Source organism: Tachypleus tridentatus, chromosome 9 (genome assembly GCF_004210375.1).
Source record: "Tachypleus tridentatus isolate NWPU-2018 chromosome 9, ASM421037v1, whole genome shotgun sequence".
NCBI lineage: Eukaryota > Metazoa > Arthropoda > Merostomata > Xiphosura > Limulidae > Tachypleus > Tachypleus tridentatus.
The window spans coordinates 158394478-158419580 of NC_134833.1; the positions used below are offsets into that span (position 1 = coordinate 158394478).

At 33.4% G+C, this 25103-nt stretch overlaps 1 protein-coding gene across 1 annotated transcript; it reads left to right on the forward strand.

The window, feature by feature from the left end:
• Positions 1-2050: 2050 nt before the first annotated feature.
• Positions 2051-24894, forward strand: LOC143226780 (delta(14)-sterol reductase TM7SF2-like). The gene is made up of 12 exons (XM_076458187.1): positions 2051-2202; positions 2771-2976; positions 3269-3677; positions 4300-4497; positions 10739-10922; positions 12373-12567; positions 17181-17284; positions 17777-17896; positions 20793-20961; positions 21902-21982; positions 22228-22350; positions 22871-24894. Exons 3-12 carry the CDS (start codon positions 3522-3524, stop codon positions 23029-23031), a joined length of 1491 nt encoding a protein of 496 aa, XP_076314302.1. The 5' UTR covers positions 2051-2202; positions 2771-2976; positions 3269-3521; the 3' UTR covers positions 23032-24894.
• The last annotated feature ends 209 nt before the right edge of the window (positions 24895-25103 follow it).

A 25103-nucleotide genomic window follows, 5' to 3' on the forward strand; every position in this document is an offset into this window, starting at 1 on the left:
CAAATAGTGGGATTGACCGTTACATTATAACGTCCCCATGGCTGAAAGGGCGAGCATGTTTAGTACGACGGGGATTCGAACCCGCGATTCGATTACGACTCGAGTGCCTTAATTATGTGGCCACGCTAGGCCTACAGCCTATCAAGGGGAAAATGGTATGAGCTATATTTTTAATGTTGTAATTTATTTGGTTTAGATGCATAATGTTAAATCAAGGGAATTCCTACAAATATCTTGAACAAGAGTAGATTATAAATACGACATTCCACGGGACATTCTTAGATTAGTTAGAAAAACCTAGTGGAGTGAGTTGAAACGTAGTCAAGACTACATTTAAACATAGTAGAGTTACAGGTAAAGTTATTTTAAGACACAAAGGTGGATCAATCATTTTGTTATTTTGAAGGATTTAGATTTGTGTTTGCTGTTGTTCGTATCGAGTTATATTGTACAAGTTGGTTTGTAAAGTAAACTTACTTCCGATTTTTGAAATACTAAAGAAAGGAATGACTAATTAGTTGTAGTTTACACTGTTTGAACTTTGAATTATATTCGTCGGATAATTTATAACAATCTGCCATGCGAAAGGACAATATTAAATGATACATTATTTGTTATTTTCAGACTACAACAATAACCTGTAAATAAGGATAATAAAATCCAGTAAGGTTACAAGGCTTCAGATACTGTAGACATTATTTACTCAAACTACAAATCCATAATTTGACTCTGCTAAATTTAATTCTATGTAACAAGATAGAACCAAAATAGGATTTTTTAGTTTTGAATAAATAATATCTCTAGTATCTCAAGCCATGTTTCCTACTTTTTTACGATCCCTACTTGCACGTTTTAAAATTCTAATTTTTTAAAATCTTGCCTTTAAGAAAAATAGTAAAATTTGTACCATGATTGAAGAAACAAAAATATCGTGAAAAATACCCCCAACTAGCTAGCTATCCGAAACGTTTTATGTTAGAAATACATTGTTAGCTGTTTTCACGTATGGCACCACGTTTTCCGTAAGTTCAATAAAAATTATAACACTGTACAAAATTGGAGAAGAGGATTTGTTGTTGTTTTTTAATTTCGCGCAAAGCTACTCGAGGGCTATCTGCGCTGAGAAGAGGATCATGGCACTAGTATAAATTATAACTACCTATAAAACAATATGCAATAATTATTTTAAAAAACTGTTAAAAAAGGAAAGTATTGAACATTTAACGAGTCTATTTCTTTTTCTTGCTCCTCGCTAGTACAGCGGTAAGTCGACGGACTTTCAACGCTAAAATCAGGGGTTCGTTTCCCCTCGGCCTGGCATGGCCAAGCGCGTAAGGCGTGCGACTTGTAATCTGAGGGTCGCGGGTTCGCGCCCGCGTCGCGCTAAACATGCTCGCCCTCCCAGCAGTGGGGTGTATAATGTTACGGTCAATCCCACTATTCGTTGGTAAAGAGTAGCCCAAGAGTTGGCGGTGGGTGGTGATGACTAGCTGCCTTCCCTCTAGTCTTACACTGCTAAATTAGGGACGGCTAGCACAGATAGCCCTCGAGTAGCTTTGTGCAAAATTCCAAAACAAACAAATCGTTTCCCCTCGGTGGGCTCAGCAAATAGCCCGATGTGGCTTTGCTATAAGAAAAACGTACATTTCTTTTTCTTCAAAAATTTCCCCACTTCCCTAGTGCAGCGATATTTTTCCAGATTTATACGGCTAGAAACTGGGTTTCAGTAGCCTTCGTGAGACAAACACAGACAGCTCTTTCTCTCTTTAAGTAATTTTGTGGGTAATGACAAACAACTACCCTTCAAAAATAATTCTCGCATTAAATTTTCATATTAACAAATGAAAAACTGGTTTATCTTAAATAAGTATTCAGCAGCTATATTACAATTCCAATCTTTACCATAAATCTTTTGAAATTAATAAAATTTCACATGAAAAATATTTACCTTTATGATAATCAAAAAAACCCTTTTCGAAGTAGAAAGGCCAAATAGACGTTTTGTTAAATTCGTAAAGACTAAAGCGTTAGTTTTCACCCTTTATGCTGTACCGCTCTGGTGTACTGTGGGAATTATGACCAATGATGTGCTTTGGTTTGGGTTACTAACCAATGGAAAGCGTTCGCGCTTCGACATGGTAAGCGTCGGTTCGAAAGATAATTCTTGAATAAGCGCGTGAGCAGATATAGAAAGAACGTTAGGTAAGGTTTAAAACTGTTTTGAATTTAAAATTACGTAAATTAAAATACTAGCTTACAATAAGTGGCATATAAATTCCTGTTAAATAGTTTTGCGTTAAATGAATAATTTAAACATCTGTATCAATGAAATGTTTTCTAATAATTGTTAAGGTTAAAGTACGCAGAAAACCACTAAGTTAGGCTTAGCTCGATGTTTAACGTCGATTTGGCGAAAACCAAACAAAGCCGATGAACTCGCGACCTCGTGATCATAACAATCCTCTCTGGCTTATACACCTGCCTGTGGCCTTGGTAGAGTTAATCATTTTATTGACAGTGATAGGCGTATAACATTGTGTATTTGACTTATAGTCTGACGTATTAAGACGCAGCTTTGACCAGATTTATTAGAGTAACGTTACGATTTTAATTTATCTTACTTGTGTTGTTAAAAGTTCATTATTCTAATAAAAGTAGGCACTAATAATTTAGAACATGATTATCCTATGAACGTGTTTTAAAAATAATGTTTAAACTGAAGTTTAAAATAACGCAGGATGTGCGAGAACTAAAAGTATTTTATCTATAGCACAATAGACTTCAACAATCTGGGATCCAAGTTTAACCTGGAGAATGTCCAAAGAGAACAAGTTTGATGTAGGAGATGTAATCTCTGCCAAATGGCCAGGAAGTAAGACTTACTACCCAGCCACTATTGTAGGGAAAACAAAATACCGATATTATGTCGAATTTAAGGATGGATCTAAAAGTACACTTAGTTTGGACAGTGTTCAGGTTTGTTAAAACAAAATACTTTTTACAGTGACACTTTCATATGTGAATACATATTGGAAGCTTAATTTTCAAGTTAGATGTAAAGTTTAACTGAATAGGCTAGTATATTTATACACATGTTTTATGGCAGTATTTGTTTTTTTTTGCCTGGCATTGTTTGTTGTTTTGATATTTGTCACCAAAATTGTTACTGTTTATATTTATAATTTATTTTTAAAGGTGATATGCATATACTTCCAACTTATTTTTATTTTAGTAAACTCTATATTTTTTACATTATTTGGTCATCCAGGCTCCAGACAGTCCACCAAAAAGAAGCAGTCGTTCTCCAGCCCGTCAACAATCTCCAAAAAAAAGTAAAAAATCTCAGAGTCGTAGCAGAGGTCGCCAGAGTCCCTCCAGGTCTCGGTCTTCTTCAAGGTCAAGAAACAAGAAGGAGTTAGGGTCAAGGGGAGATGCTGAGATTAATCAGGTCAACCCTTCTAAAACCCCACCACGTAGTCCAGCCCGAGTTCGAAAGGTAATAAAAAACAGCAGAACTCAAGATGGAATCATTGCCTACTTCGATTCAGTATCTTGACAAAATGACAAAAGTAATGGATGAATATGAACCTAGTCCAAGTCAAGATGTTGGTAAAGTATCTGATGTAATTATGCCCCTCCGAGCATCTGTGAGAATAGCTGCTTTGCAAGCATCCAAGGTGTGTACCTGAAGTGATACATTTGTAACAACTTGTGTTTACTGATATCATATTTACCTCTATGTTATTTAACTATTTATAAGGACACTTTATATGCAAAAACGGCTCGTTTGGGTTGAGAAAATATTTTACATAGAAGAGCGAACAACGTTTCGACCTTCTATGTAAAATATTTTCTCAACCCAAACGAGCCGTTTTTGCATATAAATTTCTTAACAAGTGGGTTTCTCGACATCACTGATTATAAGGACACTGTTGATAGTTTTTGCAAGAAGAATATATGTATAGCTCAGCTACTTCTATACTACAGGCTTAGATGAAATTATTGTTGTCCTGTTATAGCATATTAATTTGTTTTACATTTTAGGAAGTGTGCAGTTGAAATTAATGTTTTTAGGACAATAATTTTACTGAGATAGATTGTATCTACAGAAGCATATATACAAACATTTGGGATCTAAGATGCATTGAAGAATCAGATTAAGGTTTGATATCACCATATTTGATAACAGTTCTTGACTCATAAAAAATCTACTATAACTTATTTTTAGGTTTGAGGTATTTTCTGTGAACTTGTGTTTGTTAAAATGCTACTTCAGAATACAAATCTTGTTTCCTCTAGGCTGTGGTCGAAGCCACTGAGGTTGGGAGTAATAACGAATCGAAAACGGCATCAGTCAAACCTGTTGAAGATGAAGATGACGACAGCATCACTCTCAAACCGTCAAAGAAGTACGAGATGGGAGGACCTATAGGTGCCTTTCTCATGTCTCTGCTACTTCCAGCTTTATGTGTTTATGTTCATTTAGCATGTACCAGAGTAAGTGTTATTCTGTTAAAACACTGTTATTGATTTAAAAATGTCTTTAGTTCCCTTGTTAACTCGTGTTTACTAGAAATTCAGATGTCCGGTTCACAGTTCCGAATAGTCTGTGGCTGGTCTTGTCAGTTCTCGGCTGACTGTCTAAGTCTGTTGTCAGATACTTGAGTAAAACTGGCAGAGAAATGAAAGAACTTTGATAGATAATGTAATAACTGTTATGTCCACCCAACACATGGATGTTCAAAAAACAGTGTACTAACGTGTACATTGTGTCAGTATTTTATATAAATAATTTTGTATCAGATTTCTACTTTTTAACACTTAATGGCATTTTTAGTAAGTTTTTTTTGTCTTCATCAGAGATACTGAAGACTGGACTTAGAAACAAATTTATGGAGCTAAACCCTGTACCAATGAGGTGCTTTGTAACTGTAATCTGACCTACCACAAAACATTTATCAAAAATATTAAGTTATTGAACATACACTTGTCTGTCAGTTTAAGCCAAATAAAATGTCAAACACTAAACCTTGACACACCTTTCCACAAGTTTACAGCCAGTTCTGGGCATTGAAAGTGTAAATTTATTACCCTTATATTCATCTTTTTTCTCATCAGAATCCATTAGGAAAATTGTCCGAACCCTAACAGAGTCCATCTCATTCGTTATGGTTCATGAAACCAGAAAAATTAAACACAATAAAAGAACTTGTACTAATATACAGAAACAGGGTGTTTCCAAAGCACTCATGTTAGAGGTCTCAAACACATTGCTGTGGGCTAAATGTTGTTCTGACTGTGCAAGTTTTTCATGTGTTTCAAACCACGTGATTTAGACTGGACATCCATTTACTGTTTGTTTTGCTTGGGGCATGTCTAAGAAGTGTTACTCGAATGAACACGTGATGCTATACTGGAGGTAGAGATTTCCAGGAGAAGGTCATGATATATTCACTGGAACTAATTTATTTTAAAGACAAATTCTATTTTTAAATGTTCTCATTATTTTATTTTGAAGATATTGGATAGTTTGGGCATTGCAAAATGAAAACAGGGTTGTCAGAAAAAAACATGTTTTTTTAAGTCTTAGAAAAAGTTGAAAATTGCAAAACTTGGAAGATGTTCAATGTAGTCCTACCAAGGCTGTGAAGAATGTTTTCATGTGGATTTAGAAGAAGGATGTATCTTATATAACAATAACAGTTATATAGGATAACAAAGATGTGATTATACAGTAAAACCTGTCTAAGCCAGAAACTGATAGGGCAGAAACCTGTACAAGCCAGATATATCAAAATTTTGCAGCATTATCTTAAGATATCTCTTATAAAAGGCTCTATATGTGGTGGAATCTGCTTGATGCAGATGGAAAACTATCTTTCACCTTCTTCATCTACCAACAAGTAGGATTAGAACCTGAGTAAGGTGGAAAAAATGTTTTTGATTAAATATTAATTTTTTATTTAATTAATAATTTGTTTAAATATTAATAAATTCTCAGACATTTTGTTACAGTTAGTATTTGTTAAATACATTTTTCTTTGTTCTGCTGTTGTTGTTTTTCAGTTAAATTAAACAAAAGAATGGAACAAGAAAATATGAATATTCTACTTTTCCTAAATAATGCAACTTGTCACCTATAAGTTCAACTTTTCAAATGTTCCTTTAGTCTTTTCCATGTACAACATCAGTTCTACAGCCACTAGATAATAGAATTATACAGTGTATAAAATTGAAATCCAGAAAATTGATGCTTCAGCACATTATTGCAAACATTGACAACTGTAAGAAGCATCTGAAATGACCATGAAAACTGACATGTTAGATGCAATTGCATTTCTAAGTCAATCAATCAAATATGTAATAAAGTGCTTTTGAAACTGTGGATTTATTCTTGATAATGGCGGAGATTGTGAAGTTGTTTGTTATGAAGATTTTATTGAAATCCAAACTCTTGAGAAGATTGCAGGTGATTCTGTGAACGTTGACAAGAATGTTTTAACACAGTGGTTCTTAACCTTGTTGGAGGTACTGAACCCCAGAAGTTTTGTACTTGCATTCACTGAACCCTTCGTAATTGGAAAATTAAAATATTTTTTCAAATTCAAAATATAAGTAGATATTTTATTAGTGTATAAAATGAACCATGCATCAGTTTCACACAATATCATTGTGTTTAAAGAACAAAACGTGAATTTCACACAATGACAAAAACGTAACTCAATGAATATTTACTACAAATCAATGTGACTTTTGCTGTTGCCTTTCAGAGACAAGTTCAGAAATGCATGGCTTCACCTTGGCAAGTGCTACTCTCATATCATTTTCGCAGCAAAGTCTGTTTCTTTTCTTTGTGTTTATGTCTACCATCCTCGAAAAGGATTGCTTGCAAAGATAAGTTGTAACAAATGGTATGAGTATCTCAAGGACTTTCTTAGCAATAAGAGGGTACGCTACGATTTGGTGACACGAAAACTTTGAGAGCGTTGTTGTTGAACCTGGCTCTGCTTAAGTTCAATGCTTTCGTCGAGGTATCATTAACATCTGCTATCACAACACTAAACGTGAACGACTGTCTCACCTGTGCTGGATATGACTCTCTGGTGGGGAAGTATCTGTAGAGAGACTTTGCGAACTCATCTTAGTGCATGGCAATTGCTTGCTTCAGTTCCCTGTGTACAGAAATGTTTCCGATTTCAGAAACATCTTTGATCTTACTTACACAGTGCTTCAGCAGGGGAAAGTTTGCATAGTTATCATTTTCTGTTCGTCGTTTTCATAATGGTAGCTTTTTTTGAAAAGCCTTCAGGTTTTCTTCCACTTCGATGATGTTGACTCCACCGCCTTCCATCTGTTGATTGAGAGCATTGAAGATGTCGACCATGTACGCCAAAATGAGAATGAATTCAGATTTTTCAAAGCAATCTGCATGACAATGTTGGTGCCCTTGCAGAAACAGGGCTAATTTCACATGCATGGCAAAAACATGATTCAGCACCTTTACCTGGGATAACCACCGGACGTTAGAATTGTACAGAAGTATCTCAAATTCGGAGCCCATTTCTTTACATAGCTCTTTGAAGATGCGGTGCTTCAGGGCATTGTTTCGCACAAAGTTCACACATTCAACTACAATTTTTATTACTTCTGCCAGTTTTGAAGGCAAGGTTTTTGTTGCCAATGCATGCTTGTGAAGAACACAGTGCATTATAATGATGTGTGGTGCACTGGCTTTCACCTGTGCACCAAAACCAGAATTTTTTCTCAGCATGACTGGAGCTCCATCAGAAGAAACTGCAGAAACCATATCCCACGAAAGATTGTTGTCTCTGAAGAAGTCATCAACAAGTTTCTTCACGTTGACTGCCTTAGTTGTTGTTGTAAGAGGCTTACAAAATAAAAAATCTTCTTTTATCTTGTCGTTCTTCACATAGCACATGAATACAACGAGCTGGCTTAGATTGGAAATTTCGATGGTCTCGTTGAGTTGAAGGCTGAATTTTGCTGGGTTTGAAATCAGATCTTCAACTACTTGAGCCAAGATGTCATTGCTCATGTCATCTATTTTGTTGCTGATGGTGTCATTTGAAAGAGGAATTTGGGATAACTTATTTTCAGCAGTATTTCCCAGCATGATATTTGCCATCTTCAAAACACCTGGTTTTACGAGTGCTTCACCAGTGGTGTGTGGTTTGCCCTGCTTTGTGGTCAAGTGCACGAACCGTGACGATGCTGTGAGGATCGGTTTGTCGATGGGTACAAAGCTGTGAACAGGCAAAGCAGCCTTTTCATTGAACCTGGCTCTCTTTACCTTGAATTCAGCAAGCATTGTGTTCTTGTAGTTCCCATCTCCATGCAGCTTTCGGGAGTGTTCTCTGAGTTTTGCCGGTGCTAGACTAGAATTGCTCAACTGGGCATTGCAAATCATGCATTGAGGACGCTGACTTCCATTATACACGAGTCTATATTGCACGTATTCATCCGACCACTTTCTGTTTTTTCTTAACATAATTAGTATGAAGGGATTGAAAGATTAGGGGAAAAAATCACAAATGACGCACGATTACTACAGTCACAAGTCGACTGCTAAGTGCACGAAGTTCCCTGCAGCTCAGATATTAAGGCCAAGCGATGTGATGTGATCAGCCGCAGCCAATGATGGCCAAGTGGAGCATGACATTACGAATCATACGAGTGGGATGAAGGGAACAGACACACACACAGTGTGTGTGTGTGTGTGTATTGACCTCTGCCGAACCCCTGAGACTGACTCACCAAACCCCTGGGGTTCGATTGAACCCAGGTAGAAAATCGCTGTTTTAACAGAAACTTACGAAACTGATTTAAAATCTATAATAAAATTTCAAGATGATAACAGTGTGAGAGATTCAAAAGATGAACAAAATGGAAGAGATAGTGAGGAAATAGAAATTACTACTTACTGCAAGTGTTGAATTATATCAATCCCATCAACTTGTATACAAAAATGAAGGGGGAAAACAAACTTCATGAAAAGGCCATAGAATTGGCATTTTCTTTTAACTGCGTGGGAAAGCCCATTAAAAAAAATGGAAACAGTTTAAATTAGACACTTTCTACAAATTTGATTAAGATTTTGTGTGTATTTTGAATGTCTGTTTTTGTTCTTATTCTATTAAATATCATAAACAGTATAATAACTTTATTCACAAACGTCTTACTTCCCTTAAGTCAAGCAATATAATGTTCTGCTCAAAAATTATATATAGTTAAGGAAATGCATGTTCACTGTTTAAGCTGAAACTTTTACTTGGTCATGTGCGATTCTGCCTTAGGTTTTACTGTATTTGTTTTTGATGAAATAATCAAGACATAGGGGAAACTTAAGAGGACATTGAATCAATAAACAGAGTGATTAGTTTATTAACAGTTTAACACTGTGTTAATTAGAGATATCTTATTCTGTCACATAAACAGTTGAATGTGTATGTGTGATACAGTTTTTTGTATGTGTGAAATGAAAGAATGGACATCGTGGGAACTTCTACACATCTACTGTATGGTATCCAGGGAAAAAACCTTGCTGCATGATAGTCTGGGATGTTTGTCAATGGAAACGTTGGTATCGGTTTCTCCTTGTATCTTAAATGTTTTAAAAACTAGCTATAATTTTACTAGTCTGAAGCCGTGCGTAATGCTCCATCTCAACACTTAATGCTGTGATAATCTTTTTATTAATAATTTTCAAATTTCTGCAAATATCTAAAGCTGTTTTCTTCATATTTCACCACAGTTTTATATTGGGCTGGTAAGTTTTCTAGCTTGCGTCGAGAAACACAATTGGATCATATTTCTACACCAACGCTGCTTCTTTCACAGTTCTCAAATTCAACTTCAGTAACTGAGACTTTTAAACTTCCATTTAAATAAGAAAAGTATTTTCTGTGGATTTCCTGCCCTTAGTGTTTTTATGAATATGCTATAAAATTATTCTGGTAAGTTACTAAGCGCAAATGTTCCAAACTAATCTCATGTGACTCAGTTGGACAAATTTTTCTAAATTCCAGAAAAGCAGATTTATCATTATTTATCATTCCTATTTTCTTACCTTTGAGTCCGTTTTCTTCCCACTATCTTTTGTGAGTTTTATAAGAATGACTTTCATGTGTGATAATTTATTAAAGGCTTTCTGTAAGCTCCAGTCTGCAGTGCCTACCAGTGTAATCTTTCAAAGAGTTATAATACAGTAGTAAGAGATGAACGTTTGTTTCTTAAACAATGATAGACATATCCTGTTTCTTAATACTGTCTTTCAACTTTGCACATTTTGGAAAGATGGCACATTTACCATTTAAATTTGAGAGAAGTATTGAAGTCTACAAATTTTATTCTGTTTAGACAGGTAGGAGTTTAAGGTAATGTATTATTTTCAGAAGGACAAATAGTGGCAGTGTTAGTATACAGTATGGTTAGGATTTGTTTTATTATTGTTTTTGAATGTTGGATTCATCAAAATATTTATGCCTATTTGGGGACATTGAGACTAAACAATTTTTATGTCAGTTATGAAATTACTTACAAAATTTTATTGTTAATTCTTCATAAGGATTTCTTAAAAGTTGGTAATTGTCCACTTTGTTCTAAATAAAATGTTTTTCATCTGTCAGTACTGTATGGGAACACCTTTTTTTTCTCTAATTCAGATATTTCTACTACCTACACATACTCAGTTGAATCTCTTCTGTTTTTCCTTATCCAGTACAGTTGTACCATAAAGCAACTTCCTGTCTTTTTGAAGTATGGGAGCAGAGATCCAGCTTTGTTTTATGTTGGCTGGATTTTATTCCAGGCTGTTTTAACAGCATTACCTATCGGAAAAGTTGTAGAAGGGCTGCCAGTAAGGTGTGAAAATGGTTTCTCCAAGCTGAAGTATCGAATGAATGGTATTAATTTTATCTTTGTAATTTTATTCGCCTTTTTAATAGATCCTAAAGCTAAATGTGATTAGAAACAAAATTTTAGTTTTGTAGAACAGCATGTAATCTGTACAGAACATGATAGAATTAATAATAAAAACTTGTAAATAATGAAGCTTAATTGTTGAACAAGCAAGATGTTTATTTTTTATGCAGTGTAAAATGAGATAAACCTGATTTTTGTTCTCTCTCATTTTGAGTAATTTATAAAGGAAATCATCCAGACATTAGTAAAATAGGTGTGTGATTTCTTTATTGATTAGAATACAAATATATACATTTTAAATAGTACTACTTGTTCATTCCTGCCATGCATGTGTTTTAAAATATCAATTGTTTTATTTACTAACTAGCTGCAGCCTGGCATGGCCAGGTGGTTAAGGTACTTGACTTGTATTCCTATGGTCACAAGTTTGAATCCCCGTCACACCAAACATGCTCGCCCTTTCAGCCATGGGGGCACTATAATGTGATGGTCAATCCCACTATTTGTTTGTAAAAGATTATCCCAAGAGTTGGTGGTGGTGACTAGCTGCCTTCCCTCCAGTCTTACACTGCTAAATTAGGGAGAACTATTGCAGGTAGTCCTTGAGTAGCTTTGCGTGAAATTCAAAACAAACTAATTAGCTGGAGTACACTAGAGTTATGTAACTTCATGATTAATGAAAGGTTATTTTAGGGCATGAAAACATCCTTCCCTTATATTCAATTTAAAAAAAAAATCCATAAAAATGGCAAAACACAAAATGTAAAAGTGCATGGATCTGATGAACTTCCATAACAGTTTTGTTGAAGAAATATCCACTCCCTGCAAAAGTTACATAGACAGACCACAGATGTTGCTGTTATGTGTGTGTATACATTTGACATATTGCTGCTTTTTAACAGTGTTGTAAAATGTTGTTTTTGACATTTTCAATGTAACTTGTGATGTATCTTAACAATTTAAGCCTTGTGTTTTCATTTTGAAATAAAATTTAAACTTAAAGTAGCTTGAGAAAGACCGTTTTTATATCAGAAGCTGTTTAAAGTTGCATTGGCTGATACCTTGTATCATTGACCTCGCAGGGTGGATATTTGGCCATGATATAGGTTTTGTAAGCTTTTATATTTTAGTACACAAAACTAGGTAACTATGAGTATCAAGGTACACTAGGTAGGTAACTTTGATAGTACTATTGTGTACATGATTTAATAGTTACTCCAAACACTGATGATGTCTGAGGTGATACTTTACTGTTGGGACCATTTTTTTTAATGTGTTAGTGTTGTATTTACTTTTTGCATGGCAGAGGTTTCCAGATTAGATGTCATAACCCAAAGAGATTTTAGTAGAGATTCTACTTGCTAGAGAGTATATGAATTTTGGAGACTAAAACTCATTGTAAGAGTTTTTCAAATGTGATGTTTGTTGTAGGGTTTATCACACTTGTGGTCAACCTTCTGATGCTGACATCAATGCTGTATTTCAAGTGTCCTGTCAGCTTTGTCTACAAGAATTTATTTCAACTAATGGTGATTTCCATCCTGTTCTCTATCTTCATGTCTGTTGCCCTTTACATAAAAGGATGTAGAGCACCTTCCTATGCTCAGAATGAGGCAGGCTTATCAGGTAAAGATATATAGTGCTACTGTAAGTACCAGTTCATTAGGGTGAACAGAGAATGAAAGTATGATTTTGTTTTGTATTTCAGATTGATGTAATGATGCATATTTAAACTGAAATATATTTCCAATTTACTTTTATTGTAAGTAAAATTATATTATTCAAGTAATATCTGAGATCGAAGGAGAATGACAAAGAATTTTTTGTTTTGGTGAAGCTTACTCCAGTTTTGTATTTCTGTTAAATGATTTTAGTCCTTTCCTTCCAAGTACAGTCATGTGAAAAAATTAGAACACCCTATGAAAGCCTGTGTACTCTTGTGACATTTTTGGATATATAGATATTTAATTTCAATTTTAACAATACTGAGAGATTATAGGAATATAACTAAACAATTGAAACTGAAGAAAAGACTTTTCAAGATCTTCTGTAAATGTAATTCTACAAAAATGCATATTCTAACTGAGGAAAAGTTAGGACACCCTACCCCCCAAATAGCTAATGTTTAACCCCTTTGCCTGAAATAACTGCAGTGAGACGCTTCTTGTAGCCATTTACCAGTCTCTGACATTGGTCTGAAGAAAGTTTGCCCCACTCCTCAATGCAGAATTCTGTCAGCTGTGAGATGTTTGAGGGGTTTCTTGCATGTATAGCCCGTTTCAAGTCACCCCACAACATCTCAATGGTATTAAGATCTGGGCTTTGACTCAGCCATTCCAGGACTCTCCATTTCTTAGGTTTCAACCAGTCCTTAGTGGATTTACTGGTATGTTTTGGGCCATTGTCGTGTTGCAGGGTCCAGTTCCGCTTCAGCTTAAATTTTCGTACAGATGGTCTCACATGATCTTCAAGCACCCTCTGATACACAGTAGAATTCATGGTGGATTCTGTGATTGTGAGCTGTCCAGGTCCTGCTGCAGCAAAGCAGCTCCAAACCATGACACTTCCACCTCCATGCTTCACAGTTGGTATGAGGTTATATTCCTGGATGCTGTATTTGGTTTACGCCAAACATGTCCTCTGTTCTGGTGTCCAAATAATTCAATTTTGCACTCATCTGTCCAAAGAACATTATTCCAGAAGTCGTGGTCTTTGTCTACATTCTCTCTGGTAAACTTCAGTCTGACCTTGATGTGTCTCATAGAGAGCAAAGGTTTCCTTCTTGCACACCTCCCATGCAAGTTACACTTGTGTAGTCTCTTTCTGATTGTAGAGGTATGCACTTTAACATCAACAGTAGCCAGAGCCTGCTGTAGGTCCCGTGATGAGATGTTAGGGTGTTTGGAGACCTCTTGTAGCATCTTGCAGTCTGCTCTTTGGGTGAACTTGCTTGGACGACCAGACCTGGGCATGTTGGCAGTTGTTTTGAAAGCCCTCCACTTGTTGACTATTTTCCAGACAGTGGAATGGCTCATTTCAAACTTTTTTGAAATCTTTTTAAATCCCTTACCGGACTCATAAGCTGCTACAATTTTCTTTCTGAAGGCCTCGGACAGCTCTTTTGCTCTCACCATAGTGCTCACTCTCACTTCAACAGTCAGGAGCACACCAAACTAAATGTCTGAGGTTTAAATTGGGCAAGCCTCATTCACAATGCTGAGTAACGATCTTCTAATCATGTGCACCTGGTGTGATACACCTGTATGTGAGTTGAGCCATTTTATGTGGGTATAAATGTGGCTGTGTCTTATTTCCTCAGTTAGAATATGCATTTTTGTCGCATTACATTTTACAGAAGATCTTGAAAAGTCTTTTCTTCAGGTTTAATTGTTTAGTTATATGACTTTAATCTCTCAGTATTGTTACAATTGCATTTACATATCCATTTATCCAAAATTGCTACATATATACACAGGCTTTCACAGAGTGTCCTAATTTTTTCACATGACTGTAGTTCAGAGTGTGTGTGTCACAACCTTTTAGAGTTGCATTGAAAATTTAAAAAAATCTTTTACTATTATTGTATATAAATAAGTTTGGTACCAAAACATAGTTAATTAGTTAACTTTTAATATTATACAAGTTTTAGTTTTATAAGTAAATATTTAAAAATCCTGAAACTTTCGTAGTATGGGAATTGTTACATTTGTTCTGTAGGCCTTTCTTTAATTCATTAATCACCTCTTAGAAGTACAGAATGTAGTGTTTAGTTTCTTATTATAATAGCAAAATTTTTTATAGCCTTCAATCTAATTTGTTTATGGAGTTATAGCATAGAAAATAAAATCCACTGGTTACATTCTTTCATCATTAGAACTGTGGTGTCTGTCTGAGCATTCTTCTGTCTCTTGTTTAACAGTAATTTTTTAGTACAGTTATAGTATCTTCATGAAATTTTGAAGATTGTTAGTAAACCTTATGAGGCCTTAGTACAAAAATTATCAGATTTTTATATGATTTACTTGCACATATTTTTCTCTCAAATGTTGACGATCCAACATTCTAAGTAATTTTGATTTTAAGATTACAAATAATTATATGCCTTAGAAAATTGTAAACTTTCATATATGAAATTTCCATAACCCGATAATAACTCCCGGATACTTATCAAATTATTTTTTATTAGAAATTTTTTTTGTTATTTTCATTATTGTATCTGTGTGAGGGTTCTGATTTGACTGACCTTGTAACCACCATCAAGAATTAAAAAATAGGTTTAAGTTGTGTTTATATTTGTACTAGAATGACTACAGATTATAATGAAAGAACCATGAATGTTTAATCCACATGGCATAAACCTTACAACATTATCCATTTATATATATTTATAATATTGATATTTCAGACATGCTGACTAACATTACACAGATTGTAATGATGTAGTGCATGTTCACTTATTACTGAATCCAAAAATATAAACCTAACCTTGCAGCATTATCTGTCTTGGTTGTACTTTAGTTGACTAGCATTTTGTAATATATAGTCTTACTTACATGCATATCAGATATAACTCTTTAATGTAGGTAATATTAATTATGTTGTGAGTTAATTCATGATTGTTCAGTTTTTTTCATATTAAGAATTTAATGTAGATAATTATTTAAAGTTATGTTTATAAGTCACTGTTTCTGAGATTTCTAGAATGCCTCAATGAGAGAGATAGCAGTGACCAGACAATAAATTAAAGGTGGAGATTTAGAAGTAAAAACCATGATATTGTTTTCCAATCTACATTTTCACTTATTCCTTTCTTCTGGTATTCAAAAATAATTTTGGAAAATTCCTATCTTCAGCAGGCTGAGAAAATTGTGAGGAAATTCTGAGCTTTTGATTGATCATAAACCTCAAGGTGAAGCAGGTGTATGTTAGCAAGTACTTTCAAAAAATGAAATAGGTGGTTAGGTTCTCTGTGTTCTGATTTGTTAAATGTAGCAATATATCAGAAAATAGAAATAGGATGTTATTTCTGATGTTTTATCTTGTCAGTATTGGCAATTTGTTTTTAATATGTAAGAAACTATAGACTTAATGTTTGCAATGTCCAAATATATAATTTGACCCAGTACACAAAAGTTGCAATATTTATTTTTAAGAAACTAACTATTGTATATTACTCAAATTTTAATTGTAATCTTCAGTTTTATACTAAACTTATTGCTGTATGTTCATAAAATTGTAGTTCAATAAAATTTTGAATGTAAGTCTACAGAAGTGATTGCATACCCTTTGACGACCATGTGAAACCTGTAGTGATAAAATTATTATTAAAAAAATAGGTTTAAGTTTTCAAGATAGTTGACAGCAACAGAAACAAGGGAGCCAATATAAGTACTTTGTTAATGTGTATTCATCAGTAGTGTAAAGGCAACTCAAATATAAAAATTGGAAACTTATTGGGTACAAAAAATAATAATGATTATTCTGAGTGGTATTCTCACAAGCAGCTGGTGATTTATGTAATTTTATCTGGTAAGTTGAGCTATATGTTTGCCAAGTAATTTACAAATTATTTGGTGGGTTAGTGAGGTATGAATTAAACAGAACTAAAACAAAATTAACTAGTAAGAGATGTATGTGGTTTTAAGTTTAAGCTGTTTATGGTAAACAGTTTCATATTGCAATTTGCAGTAATCTAGAAAAAATAAGGTAAGTTTGATTTCATATCTTTTTATGATTATATAGTTAAGGTAGAGAAAATAACAGATAAAGTATAGTTTTACTCAGAAAACATTTGATAGGAGGTTTAGAGTTTATATAAATGAAATTTGAAAAATTTTCAGATAAAAAAAACTATTTTTAATCTTGGCATGCAGTCAACAGTGACTCCAGGTATTCAGACAAATTTGTAGTGAAAATACTTAATTAAAATTTTTTTTTTGCATATAAAAGATTTTTAAAGTTTGTAATGTTTCATGAAGATACACTAAACACATTAAAAATGATAGTATGGAAACTGAGAGTTACTTTGTTGTCATAAACAACTTAGTCGAATCATTTTGGTCTGGGAAGAGGGAGTTAATACAGTGTTTTAAAGTTTTGTCCAGTTTAGAGGGAAAAAACATCAGTACATAAGTGAAAAATAGCGTGTCGTTAGTCGGAGATCCGTTTTCTGATATTTTATTCATTTTAACGCAACATGTTAAGAACTGTGTCTAAGATCTGTTATATATATCTTATAGGCTGTCCCCAGTATGATTTTTTTCAAGGACGTGAACTGAATCCTCGCGTGGGGAAGATGTTTGACCTCAAGCTATTCTTGATACATGTTGGACTGATAGGCTGGGTACGTTAAAACATGCATTGTAAAGAAAGCCTTAAGGAGTTTTTCAACAATTTAGTTGTGTTAGCTTGTGTTAAAAAAAACAAACTGGGATCTGGAAAAGGAAAATGTGTTATTTAGTGTGTTTGATGTATTGACAGATAAAATATTTAATTATATGTGTTCAAATGAAAACCTTGAAATGCTTTCTTAATTTAAAACGAAATTACATGAACAATTCCAGTTGAAGAACAATAAAATGAACTTGTTAAAAAAAATTTAAATTTCACACCAAACTTTTGTAGTATTACATGGATTTTGTTAAACTTCTGAATATCACTGTAACACAGAACCATCCAGTGAGTGTTTACTACAGTACGTACAAGACAACAATTATCTATCTGTATAACACATAACCATCCAGTGGGTGTTTAGTACAGTACGTATATAACATTATTCAAAATGGTGACATGTTCAAGGTACATGTTTTTTATATTTTTATTTTCATTTCATAAGGCTTCAGTGGATTTGTGTCTGTTGTACCAGAGTTATGAAGAGTTCAAACATCTTAACTATCCCATCCTCTTCACAGTTTCTTGCCAGTTTGTCTTCATTTTTGTGAATCTTTGGCATGCGGTATGTATGTATGTATGAAGTAATGTTTGTAGACATTAAGGGGTTTGTGCAACACTTACTGTGGTTGTACAGTGTATTCTTTTGTTATTTCATAAACTCTATAACTTAGAGTTTGAATCATGTTGTCTGATTTTAATTGACCAATAACATTCTCATTGATTTAATGTAGCTGTTTTTATTGGTTGTCCTACATTATTAATTTTTCCATGTATTGTTTATTAGCTGTACATTTGAGATTTGTTGTTTTATCTTATTTACTGTTATATATCTCTTGTTTTGTACTGAAGACATCTTGGTGTACCCTTCTCATTGGTTGTTGTTGAACTCTATTATACTGTAATCTTTCATTAACCCTGTGAATATAAACTTTCCCAATTGATTAGTACTATAATTCCCAAATTACAGTTTGACAGTCTTTTAGGGAAAATTTATACACAAGTAATAAATTTCAGAAGTTTCATCAGAATTTACCGAGTCAGTTTGTGGAAGACAGCTTTTTATGATTGGAATAAATTACTTTTTTACATTGTAAATTTTGTATAAAATTTTAAACCTTCTAAACAAGTACCAAATTTGTTTTTATTACATTTCATGCAAAAATTTCCCTATACAAGCACAACATACTTCTATCTAGGTCCTTGAGAAATGCCATGTAAGTATAATGGGATAGTTGATAACCATAAAATCAGTTTAGTCCTTTTCAATACTGACTATGAAATTAGAATTTACTTGTGTTCACAGGTTAAAACTTTATTCTCTTAGTGAATATATTTTCTGTTCACTTTTCAATCTGTTTTATGGAGGAGTAATCTCCGTGAACAGTGAAACCTGAAGTTACAATTGTTTTTGGCAAACCTTAACATGAGATCTCATAGTTATACCTCAGTAATGTAATAAGCTTGATGGGAAAATGTACATTATGGCTTAAAGATTTCTCTAGTATTAATGATTTGATCCAAACTTGGAAGATAAAGGGGATAGAAGACAAAATGTAAAATGGTACTTTGGTACAGTAATGGGTCATGGGTACAAAGATGAAGGGTATTAAATATTACCTCTTAGAATTAATAAATCTTTTATAGCATTAAAATTTGAATTACAAATCATGTTTATTATCAACATACATTTATGATATGGTTATGAAAAAGGATCGTGATGTGCACACTTTATAAATGAGTCGAATGAGAACTTATGTTTTGCAGATATAATGTTGTAAAACTGGTTTATAAAGTACAAATCTTTAACTTGGCATACTAGTATTTTGTCAGGTACAATATTTTGGTTATCGTATGTTTGTATGTCTATATATCAATGTGCAATTTATTTTATGTTGAAATGTGACATTACAAAGAAAAATGTACATAAAAACTATGATTTCTGGTATATATGATGTAACAAATTACACTTGAGAGTTATGTGTCTGCTATCCTCACACTAAGCCTTGTTGATTCTATCACACTGAGAAAATTTTGATCCCAACTGTTCATTTGGGGTTAATTATAATGTCATGTTGACTTTTGTTTTACTTTAAACCTGCTTAACTGGTATAAGATATTCTGGGAATGCTGCTACAGAATTACTTTCAAAATGTAATGTAATAGCTTTAATGTATGTTAGTGCAATTAGCAGGACAATGTTGTTTATAACAGTTTATTATCTAACTTTTAATTTCTTATTTTCAAAAGAATATATTAAAATAGGATCTTACTTTTATTTTTGGCCTCGTATGGCCAGGTGGCTGAGGCACTTGCATGGCCCTTTTCTTTGGTCAATGTTGGTCTTGTATATCCTACATGGAAGGAAGTCCACTCTCTTCTCATAACTCTGAACGTGAAGTGGTTCTGTCCTTGTTATGTGGTTGAACACAGTGTTCCACATTCTCTCTGTGGGTAAGCAACAATACTCCTTGTCTGGTTGGGGAGTGAGGAACAATTCCAGACCAGACCAGGTGTATTCTATTCTTTATGTTTAGTATGACATACAAGATTCCATCATTCTGAGCCTATGGTGGTACCTTCTTCAGGTGGAGCAGATAGCAACACCAAAGTGGACAAACTTACTTTCTTTTCGTGGTTCTGGTGGGGTGAGATGCATCAGTTAATGGCTACAAGTTCTGTACATGTATATATATGTTTAACATTCTGGTCTAATAGACATACCCTTAATTCCAGCCCTGAACTGTGGAACCTTGGCTGTCTGGTTGGGGCTAGTCTATAATGATTACTTGTGTATTATTCCACCCTTGATACAGGAACCCAGTTACAGGTGAATATTGTACCTGTTATGACTGTAATATGTTTCCCCAACTTGTGTAAAATGTATCTTGGTGAGACACTGTCTTACATATACACTTTCTGTAAGAATCATGTCTACACCAGCCCCTCCGTCTTTCTCAATGTAGGATTCTAGCTATACCATCAGCAGGTGGAAAGAATGTTTTGTAAAAGTTAACATTTTTCTAAACTGAAAATGTATTTCCAATAATACTTGCATCCACTGACATTCTCCCACCCTATTTTCCTGCTAAGAGTGAGTGAGTCTTGAAAAAGTTATTACATTACCTGAGTGAGGTTCTTGTATACAGTACCAGGATAGAGGGCTTGCTGATGAGAGTGGAGAAATTTGCAAATTTGATATTGCCCAGGGCATTTAAGTGGGTTATGGAAGACTGGAGCAGATGAGACCAATGCTTAGATCTGCAAAGTTGGTGTCAAAGAACAGCTATGTTGTCAGAAGAGATAAGTATTTTATTGGAAATGCATTTTTAATCTAGGAAAATGTTAACTATTAATTAGTGTTTAATGAGTTCCAGAACTTCTATTATTTGATTCTGGCAACAAATAGTGTGATATATGGTAACAAACAGTGTGATATATGCTCTATTAATTATTTTCAGGATATGTTTCTGACAACAGCCATTGTGAACTGTGAAGGTGTTGGCTACCTGAGAGTGCTGTCCATGTGCACGTTGGTTCCGTTTCTTTATTCTTTCCCAGTAATCTACTTGTTTCAATATAGACAAGAAATACCTCTCTACTGTCTCCTATCTACAGGAGTAGTGTTTTGTAAGTTCAAGTAGATGAAAAGTATCAGTAGTGTGTGGAATGGAGGCTATAAATATAAAAATTTTGAGATAGTAAAATGTCTTCTTATTGTAATGGATATAGCATGTATGTCACTATTTATGTATGCAACCAATACTCCTTTACTACCTATTGAATGCCACCACAAACAAAATCCCATAAAAATTTCAATCTTTGGTTATTCAGGATTCAGATAAGTAAAATAGCTACGGTATGTACTACGACCATATCTTTATCACAGAACTTTAAATGAAAGTACTCTTCTGTTAACAAGAACATAGCTTTTACAAGAACTTTACATGAAGGTTGAATCACATCTTTATTGACATGATTTTTAAATATAGTACTGAGAAAATGGAGTTCATGAAAAACATTTCAATAAACAGTAACATTTTGTATATAAAATCATTACAGTTTTGGTATTTATAATTTGTCAAATAAGATTAGGAAATTTATGAAGTCTGGAAAATTGTTACATCTAGTGTTTAAACTTAATACTTGATGAAGAATTTCATTTTTTATCTTGTTGGTTTGAAATCGGACGTAGTATTTCCTTCTACTGACTGAATAATTATTGTATAAATGTAGTTCACTGTTTTATTTACTCTTCAGTGTGTATACGAATGAAGTAAGTGATAGTAAGAATTTTTCCAACCAGAAATCTTGTATGTTATTACATAGACAAATAACCTTCTTATTGTACTCTACATTTTTTACAGTATTATGTTTTAAATCATGTAATACCATTCTCCTTTTGATAAAACTTTGTTGTTGATTTTGAGAAAAAATCTATAATTGTCAGTTAAGCAGTGAAGATTCCATGTTCCTAACTGTAAATGTGTTTAAATACTGTAAAGGCTAAAATTTGTTTCTTTTTGGATGAATTATTTTGAAGTCTTAAAATTTATGGTTTTATTTGTAGGCTGTGGATTGTACATTTACCTTCAGTCCAATTTAGAGAAGAATGCTTTTCGAAGAAACCCTTACAGTCCTTCTGTCTCTTGTGAGTGATGTTTGTGGTATTAAAACTCTATATAGGATCATTAGTGTACAGTGTTAGGTCATTAGACATCAGCTGTTTACCAACCAGTATAACAACAGTGAGTGAAAGGCATCTAACAATACCATACATGTAACATTCCTCCTCAGTTGACATCAATTGTTTAACAACCAGTATATTAACAGCGAGTGAAAGACAGTACCACACATATAACAGTTCTCCTTAGTTAACATCTCATATTTTTACAGATTTGGAATCGATTCCGACAAGTAAGAAGAAACGCCTTATTGTGTCAGGATTGTGGGGGACTGTTCGTCATCCAAACTATCTTGGAGACATCTTAATGAACATGGCATGGACCCTGCCTTGTGGTTAGTTCTGTGATTGTTTTGTCTACTTGTTTTAGTAAATAGATTGAGATATCTCATAGTGTAGTTCTCTGTTGTTGTACCTACTAGCATGTGTGTGTAAGTGATAGTTTTGTTTTAGACACTGGTTTGGATTTCAACTTTATTTCTGTGTAATACTTTTATACTTTGATTGCAGAAAAGATATTTTGAACATAGTGACATAAAGATTAAAGAAAGGTTTGTTATCGTTAAATGAAAAATATTTAATATTTTCTTTGACAACTATTTTTTAAGACTTGAACTTTGAGTGAGTAACTGCTGTAGTTCTTGTTTTCACACTAAGTAATACGTTTTTGAAAGTATGTTATTGGACAATCTGTCAAATGTTTTCAGATTGCTAGATTAGCGAAATTGCTTCTGTAGAGAGCAACTGTCTTGCCGATACTCTGTTGTGATGTCAGGTCTTGTTGCCTCAGTTTGTCGTGAGGGTAAAGATAGTAAGTTGTAAGTCTAAAGTGTTACATTTTTCTCATATCTTCAGGATTTGGTCATTTTATACCCTTCATTCCTGCCTTATTGGCTGTCATGGTATTAGTCACGAGAGCTGTCAGGGAAGAAGGGAAGTGCAAGCAGCGATACGGGCCAGCTTGGAATCGTTACACTTCACAAGTCCGCTACAGATTTATTCCGTACATCTTCTAGTAAAGATTGCAACTTTTGTTTTGTGTACTGTACAATCTTCACATGAACAGAAATCATGGAACAGGCAGACCTCGGTTTTGTACAAAGCACTACAAGTATAATTAGTTTTTCTCCAGTTACCTGATTAAGAACTGAAGATTTTAATGCAATGAACAGTGCAACTTCAAAAGTGAGCATTGTCTCATCTGGTATTTTTTTATCAAATGTAAAACTGTTCACAAGTTTTAATGTTGAGGTTACTCACTCACTTCTCATGATTACCAAAGGTTAAAGAGGAAAAAAATGTGATTTTTTTTTTAAATGCTCATTTTATAGTTTTATCGTCAGTGTTTTTGGAATACTTATTTACAAAATCTGATTCATTATTATAATATATATCTTAATTAAGTTGCCCATTCAGCTTAATAAAATGTACTTCATCCTTTCAAAATACTGAGTGAATTTGATTGTTTTTACAATCTGTAATTTCGAGGCGAGCTCGTTTATTTGTAACGAGAGACTTTAGTATTTTGTAGTGTAAGATACGACCTCTTAAATGTTCTGATTGTTTTTTGCTTTTTGTTGTTATCACTAGTAAGTTTTAAGCAAAAATTATCTTTAGTTCTCAAACGTTTTTATATTCTAGATTTCATCTTTTTACATGTGTATGTAAAGATGTGTTGTTTATAGTGTTATTTGAAAACAGTTTCAGTAACACTTTCAATTAAATGTTTTTTGCCATTATTGTATATAGGGCGATAAATTGGAATTTTGCAATATTATTAACTATTTGAAAACCATTGAAAATAGTTCTTAAAACATCTTGTATATAACAATTGACGTAAAATCGGTTATTTTTAACAAAATTAATGAAAGTTTTTACCTAAAAAAATAGTGGTAATTCTTCATCACTGTTGCTTTCAGGTGAGTTATTTTAACGTGTGTTATGAATCACTTTCATATTTTTAACTGAAGTTAATTTTATTTTCTCACAGAGTAGTTTTTCATGTTAATTACACCATTAATTATTCTAGAAACTTTAACACTAGCATGTTCCTGTTACTGTAGCAGAAACTATTAATAATATAACGTTAAAATCTTCCACTGGAAAAAGTTTAACTGTGGAGAATGGAATTAGACAATTAACGTTAAAACATTTGGTGAACTGTGATGGTGATTAATCATATGAATTGGAAAGGGGTGTTAAAATAACAATATTTTTAAACATGCATTGCTTTTAATAATATGCATTTGGTAAATATTGTTGTATAATTATTAAAAAACGATACTGCATAATACATTAACATGTTAACAATGTTTTCTAGGCTATGTTTGAATCCCTGTTATTTTATAAAAGTAAGTTTTTCATGTCAATGCAACTTGATAAACGTGTGAAATGTTAACATGATTTAAACTGTAGATATAATTTGTATTGTTTCCTGGAAGTTCTGAGTGCTTAGGGTGAACATTAAAAAACAGAATATCGAACAGACTTAACACTGAGTTAAGCCTTGAGAGAGAAAGGTCAGTAGTTAGTGAAACTGAAATGTTATGTCAGACACTGTTCCCGTTGTTCAATGGTAACGTTTTCTTTTCTGATAAGACTCAGTTAGTATCCAGGGTAATAATACAAACTCTAATTAGGAACTGTTCTTGAAGTGACAGGTTATTACTTGGTAACATTTACATAACCTCCAGAAACACTCGAAGCCACAGGTGTATTTTAAAACATCTAACAATACAGTGTTGAACCCTGTGGGATAGATTGCTTAACCTTTAAATAAAAGGTATTTTGTGGGTTTTTTTTTTTTTAATTCTGTGGTGTAAGTTTAGTGAGCATTTGTATGGGAATAATTTGTATAATAAAAGATCTGTTCCACCTTATAGTTTTCTTTTCTCTTTATTTCGAGTTCTCGTAGGTAAACAACATTTTTTTAATTTTTAATAGTTCACGAGCCAACGAACAGTTCCTTTAATATCGCTGAATTTGAAATGGTATATTTATATTGAGGCATTGTGTAAATGTTATGTAAGTGTACCAGATAAAATCTTGTGTGTGTGTATATATATCTTCTTCTTGTATCACTTATTAA